General features: G+C 41.5%; 1 protein-coding gene across 1 annotated transcript in view; it reads right to left on the reverse strand.

Moving 5' to 3' along the window:
• Positions 1-391: 391 nt before the first annotated feature.
• The window catches only part of LOC139742499 (protein timeless homolog), a 35,349-nt gene continuing 15,000 nt past the window's right edge, over positions 392-20,740 (reverse strand). The window contains exons 19-33 of the mRNA XM_071653035.1: positions 20,392-20,599; positions 19,492-19,640; positions 18,706-18,797; positions 18,028-18,089; positions 17,324-17,385; positions 16,534-16,613; positions 15,636-15,823; positions 14,768-14,810; positions 13,990-14,139; positions 13,184-13,252; positions 12,234-12,352; positions 2,804-3,222; positions 1,512-2,022; positions 1,151-1,481; positions 392-543 (exon numbers count right to left, since the gene is read on the reverse strand). Of these exons, the coding sequence (XP_071509136.1) occupies positions 392-543; positions 1,151-1,481; positions 1,512-2,022; positions 2,804-3,222; positions 12,234-12,352; positions 13,184-13,252; positions 13,990-14,139; positions 14,768-14,810; positions 15,636-15,823; positions 16,534-16,613; positions 17,324-17,385; positions 18,028-18,089; positions 18,706-18,797; positions 19,492-19,640; positions 20,392-20,599 (2,635 nt within the window). The remainder of the gene's footprint in view (positions 544-1,150; positions 1,482-1,511; positions 2,023-2,803; positions 3,223-12,233; positions 12,353-13,183; positions 13,253-13,989; positions 14,140-14,767; positions 14,811-15,635; positions 15,824-16,533; positions 16,614-17,323; positions 17,386-18,027; positions 18,090-18,705; positions 18,798-19,491; positions 19,641-20,391; positions 20,600-20,740) is intronic.

The following is a 20,740-nucleotide window of genomic DNA, read 5'->3' on the forward strand; positions in this document are numbered from 1 at the left end:
AGGCGTGACGTGATATTCATCACCAAATACTCAGCTGACTGCAGGACTTGTCCTGGTGGCATCCATCACATAGCCAAATATTCCCTGTTTGCTTCTTGAAGCATGTAATTAATTCTTTCTTTTTTGAGGGATGTAATCAATGGGATTCCAGCTTCCTTCTAGTATGAATTTATTTCTTGATCTTATATTGTGTCTAAACTTAAGATATATGTCTTATGTTCCAATAATATACATTTTTTTTCTTTGCAATATCATTTTTTAAAGGTAAATCTCACATATAAATACAAGTACATACTTCCATAGAGTATAGTTTTTCTGCCTGTAATGGGTAAGGTTTGTAGTCCTTTCTCCTCCCCCCCCCCCCTCAATTCCAACAGCTGACGGTGGTCTACTACTCATCACTGTCAGATGAAACTACTCGTCGCTTAGCAACCCTCCTGAGAGGTACGTCATCATCAGAATCACTCTCACTGGAAGCCTCGGGGGTGGGTTCTGTCGCCTTGGCAACCCCGCTGTTGCTGGATGTCATGTTGAAGTCGCTGTCTGCAGAAATTGCAAGGGAAAATAGCAGCACATCAACTGATAATAAACATGCACTTTTCTTTCAGTCATGACTATGATGTTAGCATCAGTTGATAGCACATCATTCAAATGCCTGCTACTGTTTTTCACACCACCTCTTTAAAAACAAATCTAAATACTTCAAGAATGAAATAATATCAGGGATTCCACACAAGTGATTACAAAAAGACTTCACCCTGTTTTGCTGGATTACAATATATATGGGTGTGTAACTATCAGAAAATACATTCTGAGAAAGATTTGTGAATGTTCACATGGAACATTCAGAGAGACAGCATCCACAAAAAAGTTACCAAACGGGTACTTAGGTCTACAGTGCGTATAAATAGACAGAAAGAGGTCTACAGTTTCATTCTGACACATCCTCAAAAAGCAGAGAAAATATTTTGAGTCCTCAGACAACACAAGCTTGCATGATCCCCTCCCCACTTAATTTTTGATATGATAGCGTGTAATGGAGTTGCAAATTTACATGCAATTCCTTTTCCATCTCTGTCTCTGAGCCTTTTTCCTTTCTCCCTTGTGAGCCAGAAGTTGCAGGAAAACAATAAGAACTGAACAGACATACCATCATCTAAAATTTCTTCCCATTCTTCATCATCTCCAGTGTCAGCAGTTTCCATGGTAACTTCTTTGTTCTCGTTGGTGGCATTGTTGTCGAGGCAGCTGGCAGCATTGTCGGTGGTAGTGTTACTGGTGTCATCCTCCAGGAAATTGGTGGCATTATCTTCCATGGTAACACTCTCCTCAGCGACTTCCTCCTCCTTGTCTTCGTCATCATCGTCATCGTCTTCGGTCATGGTGGTCGTGGCATCCTCTCTCATCGTGACATCGGCATCACTTGGGCTGTCCTCTGACAGGACCAAATGCAGAGACTGGTCATGGGTGGGAGAATCTTCCTTTGTTGGATGTGCTCCCGTTTCCATGACAGCATCTTCCATTCCATCCTCGTCATTAACCCCTTTGTCATCACTGTCTTCATCCTCGCTGAAGTCAAATGGTGCCTGTTTCTTCAAAGCTCTCTTCTTCTTACTAGAAACAATCTCGATAATCTCACTTTTGCTGTCGTCTGAGTCATCATTAATTGCTTTGTTGCTGACAGACTCATTTTTATCTCCTCCTTCATCATTACCATCATCACTCAGAACCAGGTGTAATGATGCAGAGGGCTGTTGACTGGTGATGGTGGGGATTTGTTGAGAACCTGATTCAACATCCTCTATACCAGATCCATCTTTATCATCATCTCCATCATTGTCACTGAGTAGCGAGTGTGACTTCTCCTCTAGTTTGGCAAACTTTGCTTGGCCTTCTGACCTATTCGTGTCTTCTCCATCACTGTCATCACTGGAGACGAGCCGACTTCGCTTTGTGGGCTTGCCCTGAGAGGGCGCTGTCACCCTGTTCTTGTTCAGGAAGGTCTCGAGATTGTCATCATCACTATGAATAGACACAGAAGAAAAAAACATGATCATTGGAATATCAGTGGTCATTTCATTTTGAATCATATGTATATTTTGTCGGTTTGAGTACAAATGTGATAAATGACAGAAAGTGCAGTTGAACATGATTTTTTTTTTTAATCAAGATGCAACAACACAACAGCATCTAATCTTCAAAATATGCCATGAACTTTTACATCAATTACACACAAAACATATTAACTGAAGTCTGATATAAAACACATATTAGCTGAAGTCTGAGGAGGCATAATTCTAAAAAACATTGATAAAATGGATAGCTACATGATGGGTGATAATAACAGTATGAAGTGGATCATTCTGTGACACTTCAAGTGCATCCTATTTGCACATTACATGCACAGCTGGAGACCTGAGAGTTGTGGCAGAGGAATATATGATGTAATTCACACAGCAGTAGAGCAGAAGACACCATGGATTTACGGAAAATCTGTATCTCTGTACATCTATCAACATATCTGTCTGTCTATCTATCTATCTATCTATCTATCTATCTATCTATCTATCTATCTATCTATCTATCTATCTATCTAATCTATCTATCTACCTATCTATCACTCAATCTATCTATCTCTGTCTGTCTGTCTATCTATCTACCTACATACCAACCTACCTACCAACCTATCTATCTATTTCTCAATCACTCACTCAGTCAATCTATATATCTATCTACTTAACCATCTATCTATGTATTCATTTTTCTCTCTCTCTGTCTCTGTAAATATCATTTTGTTCTTCACCTGTCATCACTGGAGGAGTCGGTAGGAAGTGATCTCTTGATCCTGGAACGCTGGACTGCAGACTCCACCTGTGCCGCACCACCCGTATCATCATCATCCCCACTCACGTCAGTCTCGGCATCATACAGCTCAGCGACGTTCACCCCGCTGGCCCTGGCAGTCTCCTCGGTCAGATGACCAGTCTCGGCAGGTTCCGTCCGCTCCCTTCGCTGCTTGCGGCGAGAGGACCCCTCCTTCCTCTCCTTGCGCCGTGACAGCGCCATCTCCTTCAGCATCTGGTAGCGGGCGTTGGACTTCTTACTCCTCTTCTCCTGCCTGTCCTTGGTTACTGCCTCCACCCCTTCCCTCAGTTCGATGGAATCAGCCAACTCTCGCAGCTCTGAGGGCTCCAGCTCACCAGGAATGCGCCAGTAAATCTCCTGCATTGACAAAGAATAAAGAAAAGGATTAGCGATCCTTTTTTTATAAAACTTCTAATTTTTAAAAAATATTTATTTAATTGATTATTCCATAAGATGAAAAAGATATGCAACTGTAAGGCTCGGGTTCTCTCAGCTCTCTAGCACTCATCACATGTACACCAACAGCAGACAAGGAGTCCCCTGGCTAACTAACTTGTAGCCAGTTTATTCTTCATAATTTAGCATGAGTTCACATGAAAATCCAGGTTGTAACATGAATATTCATATACAGAATCAACATAACAAAACATGCAAATAAGGAAACAAAGGTTACAGCTAAATATTCATAATATGTAAATGATGTGTAGGCTTGGGTGATTTTGGCATGTTTTCAGTATTACATGGACCAATGGATGTGAAGTGAAAAGAGCGGGAAAATGTCATGTGATATGTGGTGTGTCTGTGATAGGTGGGGTGCGTGGATGCATGTGGATGTGAATATGTATGTAGTGTGGGTTGATGTATTGGTGTGTAGAGGGGTGGTACATGTTATAACAGAAGGGGGAAAACACTGATAATAAATGGTTCAAAATAAGTCCCTACAAATCAGTCTTCCTCTTACAAAATAAAATGTCCTCATTTTCTTATGCTTTTTTTTTCCAAAAAAAATGAAATCAAACATATATCCTATTTTGTCAAACTGATCGCACTGATCACATCAAAAACACAATTCCTTCTTCTTTAAATACTCCTTCCATCATCTCAAACTGCTATTATTTCTTCTCAAATCAACTTTATACACTGCGCTTACTCATCTTCTATCCTCCTTCCAAAATCACTAATCTACGTATACTATAACACTAAACATCACTTTTCCTGTATAAATACACTTTCTCAGTCTATCTCCTACCCTAACCAAATTCATCACTTTCTTCTCATCTTCCGTCTTTCTATCCTAATCAAAATATACACAGTAACATATATTCCTTCCTGACAATTAATATTCTGTTAACGACAGTATATTCCATTTCTGTTCACAACCAATATTCTGTTTCTGTTAACACTTAATCCACTTTATCTAAATTACACACATATATATTAAATTACCTCTCATAACTAATCAATTCTCTTTTCCATACCCATTTTTCCATACTTATTTCAGCATATAAACACATCAAAGTATTATCACCTTGTGTTATGCGCTATACAAACACTGTGCTATACAAACACTATCAATTCATATACTATTATTTACTCTAATTTTGATTTGCTTATTTTTTTTTTTTTCATCTGTGTTACACCAGTTACCTTCCTGTGGCGTTTCTCATACTATAAAAATTTCAAAACCAAAAATAAAATCAATAGTTTTGGTTCATCTCCCTATATACACCCAAAATACAATTAATCCTCTTCTCACTTTAATAGTGCTTTTCAAACACCATTAATCACTTACTGCCTTCAAAAAACTAACTGCTAACAACTTTAACATAAACATACTGATGCACCTTAATGCTCCTATTTTCTACTTTTTTTTTTCCTTCAAACTTCATATTATCACAATAATTACAATTTTGGCAAAGTCTAACCACTCCTTCTAATAAGTGCAAACATCTCACATTTCAAAATCTCGAAATCTTTGCGGCCTATGAATCTGTCTACCATAACGAGTCTGGGTAACCTGTCTTTCCCTGGTTTCTCCCGGAGCTCGGGCTGCGGTTGGTTCGTGCGCTGTTTCACCAGATACCCGTTGCTGCGGTGTGGATTGCCCGATGTTGCCTTGGTGGTCGTCGACGTCCGGGCCGGTGGAGCTTTCCCGGGGAGGTTGTGGTCCCTGGTTGCAGTGGGCAAGGGGATGTGCTCGTCCCTCAGGGAGGTTGGTCTGGCTGGGTCTGGGGTGCTGGATGGGCTGGTGGCGATGTACTCGTCCCTCAGGTAGGTTGATCTGGCCTGGTCTGAGGTGCTGGATGGGCTGGTGGTGTGTCTGCTGCTCCCTGACCTGCTGGCGTGGTCGTTCAGCATCGTCCGGCTCAGCTCGAAGTCGAACCGGTTGGATTGGTGGCTGTGTGTTAGACTCTTCTGACCGTGACGAATGGTCAGAATCATCTGCCGCCTGGTGATGAATGGATTGGTCATGGCGTTGATGTCGTGGAGCCGAGTCTGACCTAGGCTGTTGGTCAGTCTCATCTCTGCCGGGGGGACCCTGGTGTTGACCTGTCGTCTGCTGATCATCTCGGGGCTGGAACTGGTCGGCTGGGTGAACCTGGCGTTGACCTGGAATCTGCTGGTCATCTTGGGGCTGGAACTGGTCAGCTGGAGTTGGGGTGATGGCTGACCATGTTACCTCTATCGAAGCAGGAAGTGAAGTATATGATGGAGAGGAAATTGTGGGTCTCCTCTCGTCACTTACAGGTGATGATGAGGCTGGAGTGCTGGGATTTTGTTGCTTACTCTGGTCACCTGAAGGAGGATGTGACACTGGTGGTCCTTTACTCTGTAGAAAGGCTCTGGATCGAAACAGTTTGAGTCTGTTGTGATGAACCAATTTCTTCCAATTTTGGTTGTGGATGTCGACTATCTTGTAGTCCAAGCTGTCTGGTGATGCTGCGATGATGCTGTATGGTCCTTTCCAGTTTGGCTCTAGTTTATGCCTTGCATTAACAGGATCGTGTAGCCAAACGAGATCTCCTGGTGCATACCTGATGGTTCTGGTAGATGTGTCGTAGTCTCTTTTCTGTCGGTGTTGGGCTTGGTCTGCATTCTGCTGGGCATACTGAAAGGCCTTTTTCAGTCGCGAACATATGTCGGTGACGTACTCGTGCTGTGAATCGTATGGTTGAGTCATAACTGGGCATGTGGTAGTGGCTGGTGTTCTTGCTTCACGCCCGTGCATGATGAAGTATGGCGTTAAACCAGTACTGGCATGGACACTGGTGTTGTATGCTAGTTGGAGTTGATGTATGTGCTTGTCCCAGTCTCCTCCTTGGCCTGCTATGTACTTTGCAAGTTGATCTTTTATCACTCGGTTCGCTCTTTCAACAATGCCAGCTCCTTGGGGGTGATATGGTGAGGACCGTGACTTCCGAATACCAAGCTTTTGGCAGAGATCCTGAACTACTCTGGCTTCAAACTGCCTTCCTTGGTCTGTGTGAAGAGATTCAGGAACTCCATGCTCTTTGACATACTCTTCAAACAGGATTTTGGCTACTGTCTGGGCTGTTTGGTCTCGCATGGGGTAGATGTTGGTGTACTTGCTGAAGTGGTCGACAACAACCAGTATGTAGCGGTAACCATTTCGTGAAGTTGGGAGTTCGGCAATGTCGGCAAAGACCATCTGAAGGGGGTGATCAGTCTTGATGTTCTGGAGTGGGGCTTTGTGTTTGGGATTTGGTTGTCGGATTGACTCGCAGGCGATGCATGCTTTGCAGTGGTTGCTTATGTCTCTGTGCATGAATGGCCAGTAGCATGTTGATTCTGCCTGATGTAGCGTGCGTTGGGTGCCAAAGTGTCCCGAGGATGGATTGCCATGGATCTCTTCCAAGACTTGAGGGACTAGAGACTCTGGTATAACTGCCTGTAGTGTAGTTGACCCTGAATTGTTTTGCCGTCTTCGATACAAGATGTCATTCTCTAAGACGAGACGTGGAAATTGCCACATGAGACGCCGTAAACGAGGGGTCTGTCGACGAACTTCTCTCACCGTTGGATGATGTCCTTCATTGATATACATGATTATTCTCTGAATCTCCTGGTCATGTTGTTGTTGGTCTTTCAAGTCGGCATAGTGGTTGTCGAGGATGAAGTTCTCTGGCCCTGTACTGGATGTCATTTGACTTGCCTGGGGTTGAGTCTCGTGTTGGTCTGGCGGATGTGTAGATGACTTTCGTGTGGAGGACCGTGTGTTTACCATACTGATGGCCTGTGGAGAGTGCTCTGGTAGGCGTGACATGGCATCCGCATTTTGATGTGCAGTGCCTTTCTGATGTGTAATGGTGAACTTGTAGGCATTCAGCTCAACTATCCATCTCGCTCTGCGCCCAGATGAGTCATCCTGGATTGGGACCTTGTTGTAGCTCAAGAGGGGGCGATGGTCTGTGATGATGGTAAAGTCCTGCCCTCTGAGGTAATGTCTGAAATGACGAATTGCTGACACAATTGCCCAGAGTTCCCTGTCATAGGTAGACCATTTTCGTTGTGTCTCTGTCAGCTTCTGGCTGTAGTAGGCAACTACTCGATCCTTTCCCTCCTGCATCTGAGAAAGGACGGCTCCGACTGCATCTTGGGAAGCATCGGTGGCTAAAATGAACTTTTCGCCAAAGTCGGGGTATGCAAGAAGTGGTGGACTTGTGAGGGCCAGTTTCAGGTGGTTAAAAGCATCTTCACACTCATCTGTCCAGATGAACTGTCTTCCTTTGTGGGTGAGATCTGTGAGAGGGGATGACACCTGAGCAAAACCAGAGATGAATCTACGATAGAATGATGCAAGTCCAAGAAATGATCTTACTTGAGTCGGATTTGTTGGTCGAGGCCATGTTGACACTTTCTTGGTGTTGGCTGGATCGGGTAGAACTCCTGTCTGGCTGATCACATGACCCAGGTATGTCACTTCCTTTTTGAAGAGCTGACACTTTGCCGGTTTTAACTTGAGTCCTGCCTCTCTGAACCGTTGGAGAACTTCGCGGAGGTTCACAAGATGTTCCTCAAAGTTTCTGCCAAGAATGATACAATCATCCAGATACACCAGGCATGTAGACCAATGTAATCCATGGAGGACACGTTCCATCAGGCGTTGAAAGGTCATTGGTGCATTTACAAGTCCGAAAGGCATTACGTTGAAGTGATATAAGCCAGTGCCCGTGGTGAAAGCTGTCTTTTCCTTACTGTCAGGGTGTAGTTGGACCTGCCAGTATCCAGATGAGAGGTCGATGACGCTGAAGTAGGACGATGAGGACAAGGCATCGATAGAGTCGTCTTGGCGAGGGATTGGATGAGAATCTCGCACAGTGACTGCGTTCAGTGCTCTGTAGTCCACACAAAATCTGAAGGTGTTGTCCTTTTTCTTCACCATCACGATGGGGCTTGCCCATGGGCTGAAACTTTCCTCGATTATGCCTCGTCTGAGCAGATCATCAACTTGACGTTGAATTTCAAGTCTCATGGTGGGTGAAGTTCGGTATGCTCTTTGCCGCACTGGGTTGGTGGTTGAGGTTGTGATAGTGTGGTATGTCAAGTCTGTCTGTCCAATATCATCTGCCGAGGTGCTGAAAACGTCTGAGCATGAGTTAAGTAGACATTCAGCCTTTTCGTACTCCGCCTTGGTCAGGTCTGATTTGGTGAGCATAGATGAAGCTTGGAAAGTAGAGTTCGGTTGTGTGACTGCAACTACATCAGTTACGACTTCGTACTCCTCTCCTTTCTCTCCTGTGATCGAATGGAATTGCCCAAGGTTGGTCTTAACTGGTATCTCTACCACATCTGGTGTTGGGTTTATCACTCTGATCAGGATGACACCGTCTTGTGGTCGAGATAAGGACCGTGCACCTGCTATGGAAAGATGCTCATGGATGGAGGGCTCAAAGATTCCATCGTAGTCTCCTGGGATGATGTCAGGCTGTGATGGTACCAGTCGGCCATGAACATGAGTCTCACTCATTCCAGGGAGGACTGCCTTCCCGATAAGCGAAACATTGCACGTCAATGGAGTTTGGTGTTGATGGCGATCGACGAGTGGAATACTCACATCTGGCATGGAGAATGTTGAGGTAAGGGTGGATATGCAGGCACCATGTTTTGACATGAAATCCCATCCAAGAATGCAGGGGTGAGTAATGTTCCTTGCAATAAAGAACAGATGTTTGATGGCTCTGTTTCCAAGATGTACTGTCGGTGAAATTATGCCAATGGTGTCGATGGCTTCGCCTGTGACTGATGAAACTGAGGTTGCGGCCTTCTGCAATGGACTTCGTTGTCTCTCTGGAATTGAGTAGTAGAAGTCTGAATTTATCAATGATATATGGGCACCGGTATCAAGAAAAGCCAAAATGTATGTGTTATCCACAATCGCTGGGATGTACGGAGGAGGAGATGAAGGATGACGTCTGCCTCGTGTGTCATCTACCGACATAGCGGATGGCTGGCATGCTGGATTTTGGGTTTGGGTCTGTTTGTTCTGTACTCGTGTTGACGTAGTTGATGACTGACCCTCATCACCAACTACCAATCGTTTCCCTGGTCATCGAAGTGCACTCTTCGTGAAGGACTGTGGTTCATGCGAGGATACCGAGGCTCTGTTCTGTCCTGCCGATGTCTATCGCCCTGTGATGACTGCCAGTGTGGTGCCCTGGAGTACTGTTCCCAGTATGAACTCTGTGACTGGTATCTGTCGGGGCTAGATGATCTTCTGGTCCAATCAGATCTGTGTCTAGATGGGCTTGACCTGGGTTGTGGACTCCAATGTTCGTTGAAATCTCGTCGTCTGTGGTGAGATGGAGGGGGACTTGGAGACCGATAACGATGATGGTGTGAGTGGTAATGCGAGGTTGGTGACCTGAAATGACGTTGATGTACTTGCCCTGGGCCGGGTGATCGTTGTGGGCTGGATGACCGAGCTGACTGGTACCACTGGTCGTTGAGATATCTGTGTCTCGGTCTGGAATGTCGTTCAAAAGTGTGTGGCATGGTTGGTTGCTGGTGAGGACTTCCAGAACGATGAAGGCTGGATTTCAGTTGAAGTGTTTCCAGCTTGAGTTCAACTTCATCCAAACGCTGTAAAACTCTCTCAAGCTTTAGCAACATGTGATCCTCTTTCTCAGATGTGGATGCGACTACTTGGTCTGACTGCAATGCTGTCTTGGCAATGCTACTTGCTCTTTCCACCCGTACAGCGATGTCAAGTGCGTTTTCAAATGTTGTCGCTCCCATTTCATGGATTTTAATTTGGAGTGCCTTGTCAATACCTGCCACAAATCGTCTGAACTTCTCGCCCTCTTTGCCTGCAGCATCATAGTTTGGAAATGCTTCCTCTACCAGTGTGGTAATTGCGGCTGCAAACACTTCGAGGGATTCATTTCCCCGTCTCTTGCGTGCGTCAATGCATGATTTGAATGTTGTGAGATAATTGGTATTCCCAAAGACTGCTGCCAATTTCTTCTTTACTAGGTTGTAGTCTTTCTGATCTGAGCTTGGGATACTTTCCCACACAGTGAACGCTGCACCTGCCAATCTAGTTGGGAGCAGGAGATGAAGCTTGTTCTCTGACTGGGGGAGGACTTCAGCTGCAACTTCAAGTCTACGTACCCATTGCCCAAAGTTCTTTCCATCTTCTCCCGTGAAGACTTCTGGGAGATCAAGTTTGAATGTACTCATATCAAAAGTGTGCCAAATGAAGTAGGGAGACCAAAAATAGCTGTACTGTATCCAATGCTTTCAGTCTTACTGCACTTAAGGATGTCCACTCAACCTCATCACAAGTCTCGTACCAGAAGGTAAGTATTAGGAGAGTGCAACAAGAAGCGGGAAACCAGCATTCATACAGCAGAGAAAATGTAGTACAGTCTTCCAACTCATGCACACAAAGGGTTAAAATTCCAGGGGGGAAACAACTCTGAATGGCTCACCTCTATCAAAATTCACTCTTGTGTCTATCCTCACAATGTGTTGCAGTGATGAGGTACTTGCCTTCAGGTATATATAGGGTGTTCTCAACTACTGTAGAGTCACGGTGTAACAGTCATGCGAACTCCAAGCAGAGTAGAATTGATCCTTCCAGAATTCACAGTGAAAACACAATTCCAAAATATCACCACTTTGCTCAAAATTCTGCCAACTCCTGGCAAAAGTGAAGTAATTCACGATGAAGGGCGAATTTCAATCACAGCAGGATGGAGTATAAATTCAGTATAAGTGTGCTGAACTGCATCCAACAAAGTGCGATGAAAATCCTTCAAAGCTGAGCAAGATTCACATGAAGCACGGTAAAATGCCAAAAATCGAAGAAGGGTGAAAATATAGCCTCAAATTTGGCTATTAGTGGATGCTGGTCAACGCTGCCTGTTTCTCTGGGGAAAAGAGCGCTAGAAAAACACACCGCTGCCACCAGTTGTAAGGCTCGGGTTCTCTCAGCTCTCTAGCACTCATCACATGTACACCAACAGCAGACAAGGAGTCCCCTGGCTAACTAACTTGTAGCCAGTTTATTCTTCATAATTTAGCATGAGTTCACATGAAAATCCAGGTTGTAACATGAATATTCATATACAGAATCAACATAACAAAACATGCAAATAAGGAAACAAAGGTTACAGCTAAATATTCATAATATGTAAATGATGTGTAGGCTTGGGTGATTTTGGCATGTTTTCAGTATTACATGGACCAATGGATGTGAAGTGAAAAGAGCGGGAAAATGTCATGTGATATGTGGTGTGTCTGTGATAGGTGGGGTGCGTGGATGCATGTGGATGTGAATATGTATGTAGTGTGGGTTGATGTATTGGTGTGTAGAGGGGTGGTACATGTTATAACAGAAGGGGGAAAACACTGATAATAAATGGTTCAAAATAAGTCCCTACACAACCAATACTTACACATCAGAAACACAGTCTATCTAGTTAGGCAGACTAGAGCAAATTACATAATTACAGTGTTGCACCGCTACAACAATTTGCACTCTGAGCAATGACCAAGCAGAGAAAAATGCCTTTGTGTCTGCACTTCCTGTATTTTTTTATCAGACAAATGATTCATTTCTTTTTCAAACATTCCCTGTTGAAAGATTTAGATTGAATGTCAGCAGCAAAAACAAAACAAAACAAAACAAACCAAACCACAAATTCCAAACCAAAGTAAGCAATGCCAATGTCAATGGAAATAGTCACTCCAAAACAAAACACAGTGTACTTCAAATCCTCTTTCAAGTAAAACACACCTGCAACAAATCATCCGTTGTCATCACTGGCACCTGTGAATCTGAAATATCATATCATATACATCAAGGAAATTACCATGATTTTGTTGAGAAAAGGAAAGCTTACCTCATGAGACTTTGGTTCAGAGAGACCAATTTTTTTCAGAAATTTTTGGAATGTCTTGTTCCTCATAGCGCGGTCATTGTCTTCCCCGAGTGGCACAACAGGAACGGCTTGATTTTCATCTGGGCATGGTTGACAAATGAACTTTCAGTCATCATTTATGGAGACAAACTACTGAAGACCTATGGAAAAAGATTCTATCTCATCAATGGGAAAAGTGAAGTCAATATAATTGGCTGCAAGTTTTGGTAAGGTGTAGAATAAAACTGGCTTTGCAGTGCCCTGCAGATATTACGCATACTACGCAGCAAGTAAAGTTGGGTACCTGATGAACTCTAGATATGCTAAATAGTGTAATTCAGGAAGAACTTCAGCTCTTCTGCTGTGAAATACGTTTGTTACGAACAAGTGCTCAAAGCTGTCACTTTGAGCACAAGTCTGAAATATTAGAATGTTTATTTCAGATAAACAAGATAAACTCATTTGATTGGCAAAGTAGAACTAAAGTAGGATATAAATTATTAGCCTTCTCTCAGAAATACATCACTCTATCTAAGTCTTTTAAAAGTAATTCAGTGCTCTGCCCCATTTTGCATCAACAAAATGGTTTTGCATCAATACGTTGTGAAATATCAGATTATCGAGCTTTGCAACCACATATGAGCTGTGACTATAAGAAATTGGAAACAGAAATATTGTAAATCCTGATCAACAGATTTTGATATACCTCCCCAGCAAATGACGTACACACTCTTTGCACAAGACATCTAAATAAGAGTGAACACGACATCGTGTCTTCACATCGAAGAAAATCCAACTCTGGTAATCAACACTGGTATTCCTTTTTTCACCTCTGACATCAGCCAAAGGGCAACAAAGATATCTATGTGTCCTATATGTAAAGAAATTATTGATCCTGACTTGATGCATGTTGATGGGTGGGGCAGTCTTACCACTCTCCTCTCTGTCCCCAGCAGTGCTCCTTAGACCCTCCTGGATCCAGCGGATCTGCTCCACATATCCTGATAAGTAATCACCAAACAGACAGGTAACCAATCACAGTATGGATCATACAAATCATATGTACGAATGATAACTCACAGACTACCATTCCATGAGTTTACCTTCAATAATCAGCATCAAAACGCAAAAATAAGCCAAGAGTGCACACACTTGAAAAATTAGAAATTCAGATTCTTTTCCAGATCTAGAAATACCACATTTTAATTTCATAGGACTATTCAATCTTAATTTCTAAGAGTTTGTATTTAAGGAATAGATAGGGGAACAAATATTGAACATACTTAAAAAAAAAAAAAAAACCCAGCTGGTGCCAATAATTTTACAAATAATACTTCTATCGATGGAAGAATGACTCCAAAACAACACAGTAACCAGTGTTATGGTCACAAAGATTTCATTCCAACAAAATGACTTACCATGAATAGCTTACACATTTCATCCTCAGGAATTTGCAGTGTCGTGATTTTGTAAACTCAGAATGTGGTCACATATTTGTAGGTCTACCCTTGCAATGTCTAATAGCTGTTTGGTACTCTCTTGCTAAAATTGTGTTAGATGACCCAGGCACATCTTCCGGGCTTAGTTACATAGTTAAGCACTCTTGGCCAGTCTTTGTCAATAGCAAATACAAGCTAATCCCCCAAAGTACAAATTTCTGCCAATGCAAAAGGTGATACCCTGTTCCTACTTTCTTCTTGTAAAGTCTTTAAAGTGTGTTCACGAAATGGAGCCTCACCTTTTCTCTGCAATTTGGTAACCATTTCTCCGAGTTGTCTCTCTTCACCATCATCCTCCCTTTCACTGTCCTCCTCGTCATCCTCACTCTCGTCGTCGTGATCGTCACTCTCAGAGGTCGTGAATTCTTGCTCAGAATCATCTGGAAATTCTTTAGAAATCAAAGCAGTACCAAAAACCAAATGACATGAGGATGAGAAGTTTGTCTCTTTTAATCACTTTAGCATCTATAGATCTGAACATCTTATTGTACATACACTTTATTCAATTGTATTGTAATTACCAGCATGAAATCTTGATGATAACTTCCTGCCATACGCACCCATCCTTCTGAGTCATGGCCGGCATACACACAAATTTTGACCTATTGTCATCTCTCTGTAAGTCAAATCTGTACCTAAGCTACATAAAATCCCCGGACTCAAATGTGGACACTGTGTGTTAATCATAACAGGCATGAGGGTATTGCTCGAGTTGAAGCTTCTTTTCAAGTCTACAGAGATTCAATTTATGTGGAGTTGACTGCATGACTTAGGCACAGATGTTATGTTTCATAGCATATCATCAGACAAAAATATTGCTACTCATCACATTAACCTTTAACATTCACTTTAAAGAAGAAACAATGATCTCATCATCATGGAAACTCATATTCCCATCATTATCAGCTACTTGTATAGCAAAAAAAGCAACATTATCACAATTACCATCTTCACCTCACACATTAATCTTGTCATTTTCTTATCGACAGCCTGACAATTAAAGATATGATAAGTTACCTTGGAGACCATCTGCAAATTCATCTGCCTCATCATCCAAGTCCTGTCCAAGGATGTGATCAAAAAAAAAGACAAATGTGTCACTAACCCGTCGAGGACAGACCGATTTTGCTATAACACACATTTCTCATGGACATATGCCCGACTATTCTCGAGACTCGTCCTCAATGGGTTTAAACATTCTAATTGTGCTAATTATGTGGATAATTTCTTTCTTTCATACTCAACTACATGATCATAATAAATCTAGCCATATACCTAGAGTTGTAAAACATCAAGGAACATAATCAGTTGTGAATTTTCATTGGGAAATAAAATCCTGAGCTACATTAGAAAACTCCAAACCAGACCTCTAATTAAATATGGAACTATTTCATGTATAAAAGCATAATGCCTCTAACACACTTTAGGGCGGAGGCATAAAACACTGCATTGTACATATTGACCTTAGTTTATCATTCCGTCAGTACTGAAAAAAAAACAAAAAACAAACAAACAAGCAAACATTTAGAAAACCTGACTTTGCCGGTTTTTCATCCTACTTAGCACCAATGTGTGGATAGAGATTCTACAATAAGTCACCTATCTACAATATGTATATACAGTACTGTGTACTCCCATTACAACGAACACGGTTATTACAAAATTCCGGTTACAACGAAGTAAAATTCAGGCCCCAACATTATCCACTCTATGTATTTTTAATGTTTATTTGTTCGGTTTTATGAAGACATTTCAATATAACAAAAGAAAATTTCCAGTCCTGAGGACTTCGTTACAGTGGGAGTCCACTGTACTAACTTAATGAGTGCGTAATACAGTATTGTATTTGATCAAAATGCCAAGAGAGAGAATGAAGAAGACGCACCTCATCGCCATTGCCTCTCCCCCGTCTCCGCCTTCTACCCCTGGCTCCATCTCCTCCATCACCCTTCCTCCTGCGCTTCTTGTAGAGTTCCTTGCGGTCCTGGACCAGTCCTAGTTCCAGGATCTTCTGCATGACTTTGTTCCTAGACCTCTTCTCCTGCATGTGCTCCAGGATGGCACCAAGAATGTCTGAAAGATTTCAGGTAAAGAAGAATTGGTGGAGAGTCTCTCCTCTAATTTGACTGTAATCACCTCACAAACAATGGCCTAAAAGACTCAATATCATCGGGCTTGCTTACATATGTATTTACATTCATGTGTCCTTAAAACACAGCCCTGTTACCATACTTATCATACTTTTCTTTTCTCTTTTTTTTTTATTTTTTAATTTAATTTTATCTTATTTTATTTATTTTATTTATTTATTTATTTTATTTATTTATTTTTTTTTTTTGGGGGGGGGGTGGTTTGTCTGTTGTTCTCGCATACTGTTGACTTTAAGTTCATAAGTTAGGCATTAGTGGTCAAGAGTTCATTCTACAGCAGACACATGCAGTTCTGCTTTCGCGAGATATTACATGCATAAGAGGTGGAAATTTCTTTGGCGTTCACATTCTATGTCAAGCATAAATGGATGGCACATGAAAGAACTGTTAACACCTGATTTCTTTAACCCTCTTCACATGTGACTAAGATGCCTATTCCTTGTCACATGAACACTCACACACATGAGAATGGCCCTCAAAGCAAGCATTTGTCACTAAATGTGTTAAGATTCTTCTAGCTACAGGCTTTTCTCACTAAATGTGTTAAGATTCTTCTAGCTACAGAGTAGAGGCAGAGGTCTTTTTGAGGTAATCTTGAAGAGAACAGACATGACCTTTGACATCAAAACTTACCATCAGCATCCTTGTGCTGCTCAAACAGGGTCCTCAACTCCAACTCATGTTCTTCCCTCCAGAATCTCAATTTCTTTGGACTTTGATGATGAAAAAAAAATAAACAAAACATACTATGATGTTAAAACAACATCTGAAACCTCAATGATTCAGGGCAGATTTATGTGTTTTTTTTCCCCTTGTATCAACTTTATTTAAAACAAAAACAAAAAATCATGGGGGCTCAGATGCATGCAATCTCATTAAAGAATAAAGATAATGACCTGTCTACTATGAAGAGAAGCAGCTATGTCAATTCAATGTTGTGAACAGTGCAGTGACTGAAGTGAATCTATCGTGGAATGATTTCTTTTAATACACAGGATTAAGTGGATGAACCAAAAGTCAACACACTCTTACCTCAGCTCTCTGTGAGCATGAGTATTAAGGTTCATGCAAATATTAGGAATGAAAGAATCATCATTTTCTACATCAGCATGTACTCATACAAGTACTTAGCAGAGAATTCTGCACAGAAATGAGTCGCTATTCAAACTTCATGCTAGCTTTCCCCAAGTCACAAAGAGTCCCTTTTGAGATTTATACTGTGCAGCCCTGACTTCTGAAATCACTCAGTCATCATAATGGCTGGTTTGGAGGAATGCCCATTTAAACATCAAAACCATTACGTACCATGATTTTAGAAGTAATGGTGTCATACTCATGAAAAAAAAAGAAAAAGAAACATGTGGTGATGTTCTAAAAAACATCAGCACTGAGACATCCCCATCCCATTCTAAGAGAAACTCACTGTTCTTTCTTAAGATCCTTGGCACTGTCAATGAGTTCTTGCTTGACAAGCTGGGAGACGATCTGGGGAAAAAAGAGATAACAATTCTCTCACTAAAAACATTCTGTGCTAAACTAAGGATGGCAGCTTTGGATGCCCACATTGAGAGCAAAGCTGGGCACTTGCAAACTGTCTATAACTTAATACAAGTGCTGAATGTATTTTTGTTTTTAATCAATATTTTTTATGTATTCTTACTTTTTCAGCTAAATTCAGTCCTGAATGTAGAATACTGCTGAGAATTCTTTCGAACAAAATCAGTTACCGGATGTCACCAAAACATAATACTGCCTACTCTAAACACAAGGTGTATCCACATGAATCTTTTTGGCCATCTCGTTGAACTGAATCATCTTTCCCATGTTTTGAAACATAGCTCACAAAAAAACAACATCACAACACTGCCTACTCTAAACAAAAGGTGTATCCACAAAAAGAAAATTATCAAAAAATGATTGTCTCTTGTTTTCCGTGTGTTTATTATAAAGCGGCGATAGTAGAAGGAACACGTATGCCAACTGCTAGCACACAAGTACTAGACTATGTTCATTCCTGAGCATGTCACCATGTTTGATACTGCTTGTCAGTAGATCTAAGACTATAGTTAGCACAGGGAGGATTGGTTCCTTGGAGCCTTAGCCAAGAGAGCTCTCACATAGCTGTACCTGTCTCCTTGTTTTGCTGTCATCGATAATATGATCCATGATCAGATCAACCACATCCTTACCTACAGTGCGGGACAAATAATAGATATGAAGCAGTGCACACCTCAAATCATTGTTACCTTGAACATCTTCATCATCCATATAGTACAACCTTTAGGTGACTGATAAAGAAATTAGGAAATGCTGTGGGAATAAACAAAAACAGTCAGCACAAACTGCAAATTTTACATTCAAGAGTAACAGAGAATTTACATGAAGGCAAACAAAATTTCCTTTAAAAGGTTTATAACCATATGCTCCTCTTTTCTACAGGAGAGGGAGTGATGGAATGTGTGTTCTAAACCTTGAAGTCTTGCACCTCCACCTCCTAATTTTTGATTGGCTGATATATGACTTATATGTTTGATTTTCTGACTTATGTTTGATTGCATATCTTTATGCAACAGGGTCTTGTAGGTTCTCTAAGTTATATCTTGCTTGCTCAAAGCATGTGATGAAGATCAAGCTGCTAATTTTATCTTAAATTACCCCCCTCCCTTCTCCCCCCCCCCCCCCCCAAAAAGAACCTGAAACAAAACAAAACAAAACAAAACAAAACACTGTCGGGTATCAATATCACACATTATCTGGCGATTCATGGGCCCTATAGTCTTCTAAAAACAATGTTGAAGAAGTTACCATCATCCCTGGTATCCACATCACGGTACTGCTCAAAGAGGCCAGCCAACTCGGCCTGCTCCTCCTCTGTCCATTCCTTCCCCTTACTCTTCCTGGGTGAATGAGGGACAAAAGGGAGAAGCTTGTAAGCCAGTTACCCGCAATCACAGCTAAGGACATGGTTTTTATACAATTGTGCAAAAACTTTCATCAATCACACCTCCTTGACATTCACCTATATTTCAATAGAAGATCTCACTATGACATTTGTGAAATACAGAAAATAAAACAACTTTGTAATGCCATTGATAAATGACGGCAACTGATCATATTGAAAAGACAATATAGGCACATAGAAAACTGACAGTCAATTTGTGAACGCAAGAAAACCAATGCCCAGATTACACCATTGGTTAGATATGTGAGTTTATGACATCAAAGGAGTGGCAATGTCATGAGTAACAGAATGTGAATACTTCATTTTAGCCGCCAATAAAGTTAAACATTCGTTAGCTCTGGCACAATTACTCAATTTGACCTTGTAACTGACGAAAATTCACTTTTAAACCACCAGTTAGCTCATGTGAGTATTAGTCTTATTACAGTCTAATAAAGTTACAATGATTTCTTCTATGTCTCACACCCATTGTCATTAACCTAAATTCTATCCAGCCTTCATCACAATCATTTCCACTGTCTACCCTTTCAGACTAATGGTGGTTGCCATGACTACACCACCAATCATCATCAAGATCACTAAACCCAGCTGCTCCCAGTTGCTCCAATATTGTCCTCTCCAAAACTTACTTGCTGGGCTGGACTGCTCCATAGCCCTCTTGGATCTGGTAGATATCCGAGGCATCCTTCCAAAAGAGGAGCTCCACCACTAGCTTGGGATTGGACGGCAGGGCCTTGAAGAAACGACCCACAACGTACTGGCCAAACTTTGCCATTTCCTGTTATTGAATAAAAAAAAACACCAACGAACAAACATGGTGAGGGCAGGGGAGTTATTGCATTTCTAAAGGATACCAGTTTCTACAACAACTAGGTCATTCAAAACAAGTAGACTGAAAATGAAAATGCATCTATTCCACTGATCACCAATTTTACTCCTACTTTAATTTCAGAGTTTGCATGGAAAGACATAAACGTTCCCTGTTCAAAATCCTGCAATACCCTGGTTTCCAAATAAACAGTAATTTTAAATATGTAGAAAAAACAAAACAAAACAAAAAAACAAAAAACAATGCCTTGACTTGGCGAGAGGGAGATGTTTAGAATCTCCACTGGATGAAGGCTTCTCATACCTGTTTCAAGAGTAGATTGAACATAAAATCTCTTTCAAGCTAGACCTTACTTACATTTTTAAAGCCATTAGTGTTGCCATATCATTTCGCACCTTTGTGAAAAGATGGACTATTTTATGGCATCAACCAACCAAACACACCAAAAGTAATGAGAATAATGAGTTTCATTGTAAAACAACTTGACATGTGATACAACTTAACATGATCAGAGCCCCAGTTCATAAAAGACGTTAGGATAGCAACGCTTGCTGGATTGGCAACTTCTCATAACAACAGCCAATCAGGAAGCGGGATTCTTGTTGTTACCATGACAATTACCATTCCAGCAAGTGTTAATTGCAATAATATCAACTTTTCATGAAATGGGGCCAAGGTGTTCCCTGATGGAGAGTGGTACCTTAAACTGATCTGTCTTGGCCAGGGGATCCTGCAGGATTTTGTGGAAGATCCGAAAGAGGGACACCTGAAAGAGGAGCTGGGTCTTGTCACACTCCAAACAGATGCGGTGCAGCAGCTTGATGATGCAGTGGTTGGTGAATGCCTGGTTGCTACGGAAACCGCCCAGCAGCTTGATGTAGCTCTTGATGACAGCTGGATGACAGAGTCTGTCAGAGATTGTTGTTTTTTTAAATTGAAAACAAAAAATTCATTAATATATTTTAGAGATTACTTAATCTTGACAATTAGCAAATGATTAAACAACTTCTCACAATTTATCGGACTGCAATATCAGGTTTAAAATAAAA

This window comes from Diadema antillarum, unplaced genomic scaffold (genome assembly GCF_040938485.1).
Source record: "Diadema antillarum isolate AM-2024a unplaced genomic scaffold, OU_Dant_1.0 seq00001003_RagTag, whole genome shotgun sequence".
Taxonomy (NCBI): domain Eukaryota; kingdom Metazoa; phylum Echinodermata; class Echinoidea; order Diadematoida; family Diadematidae; genus Diadema; species Diadema antillarum.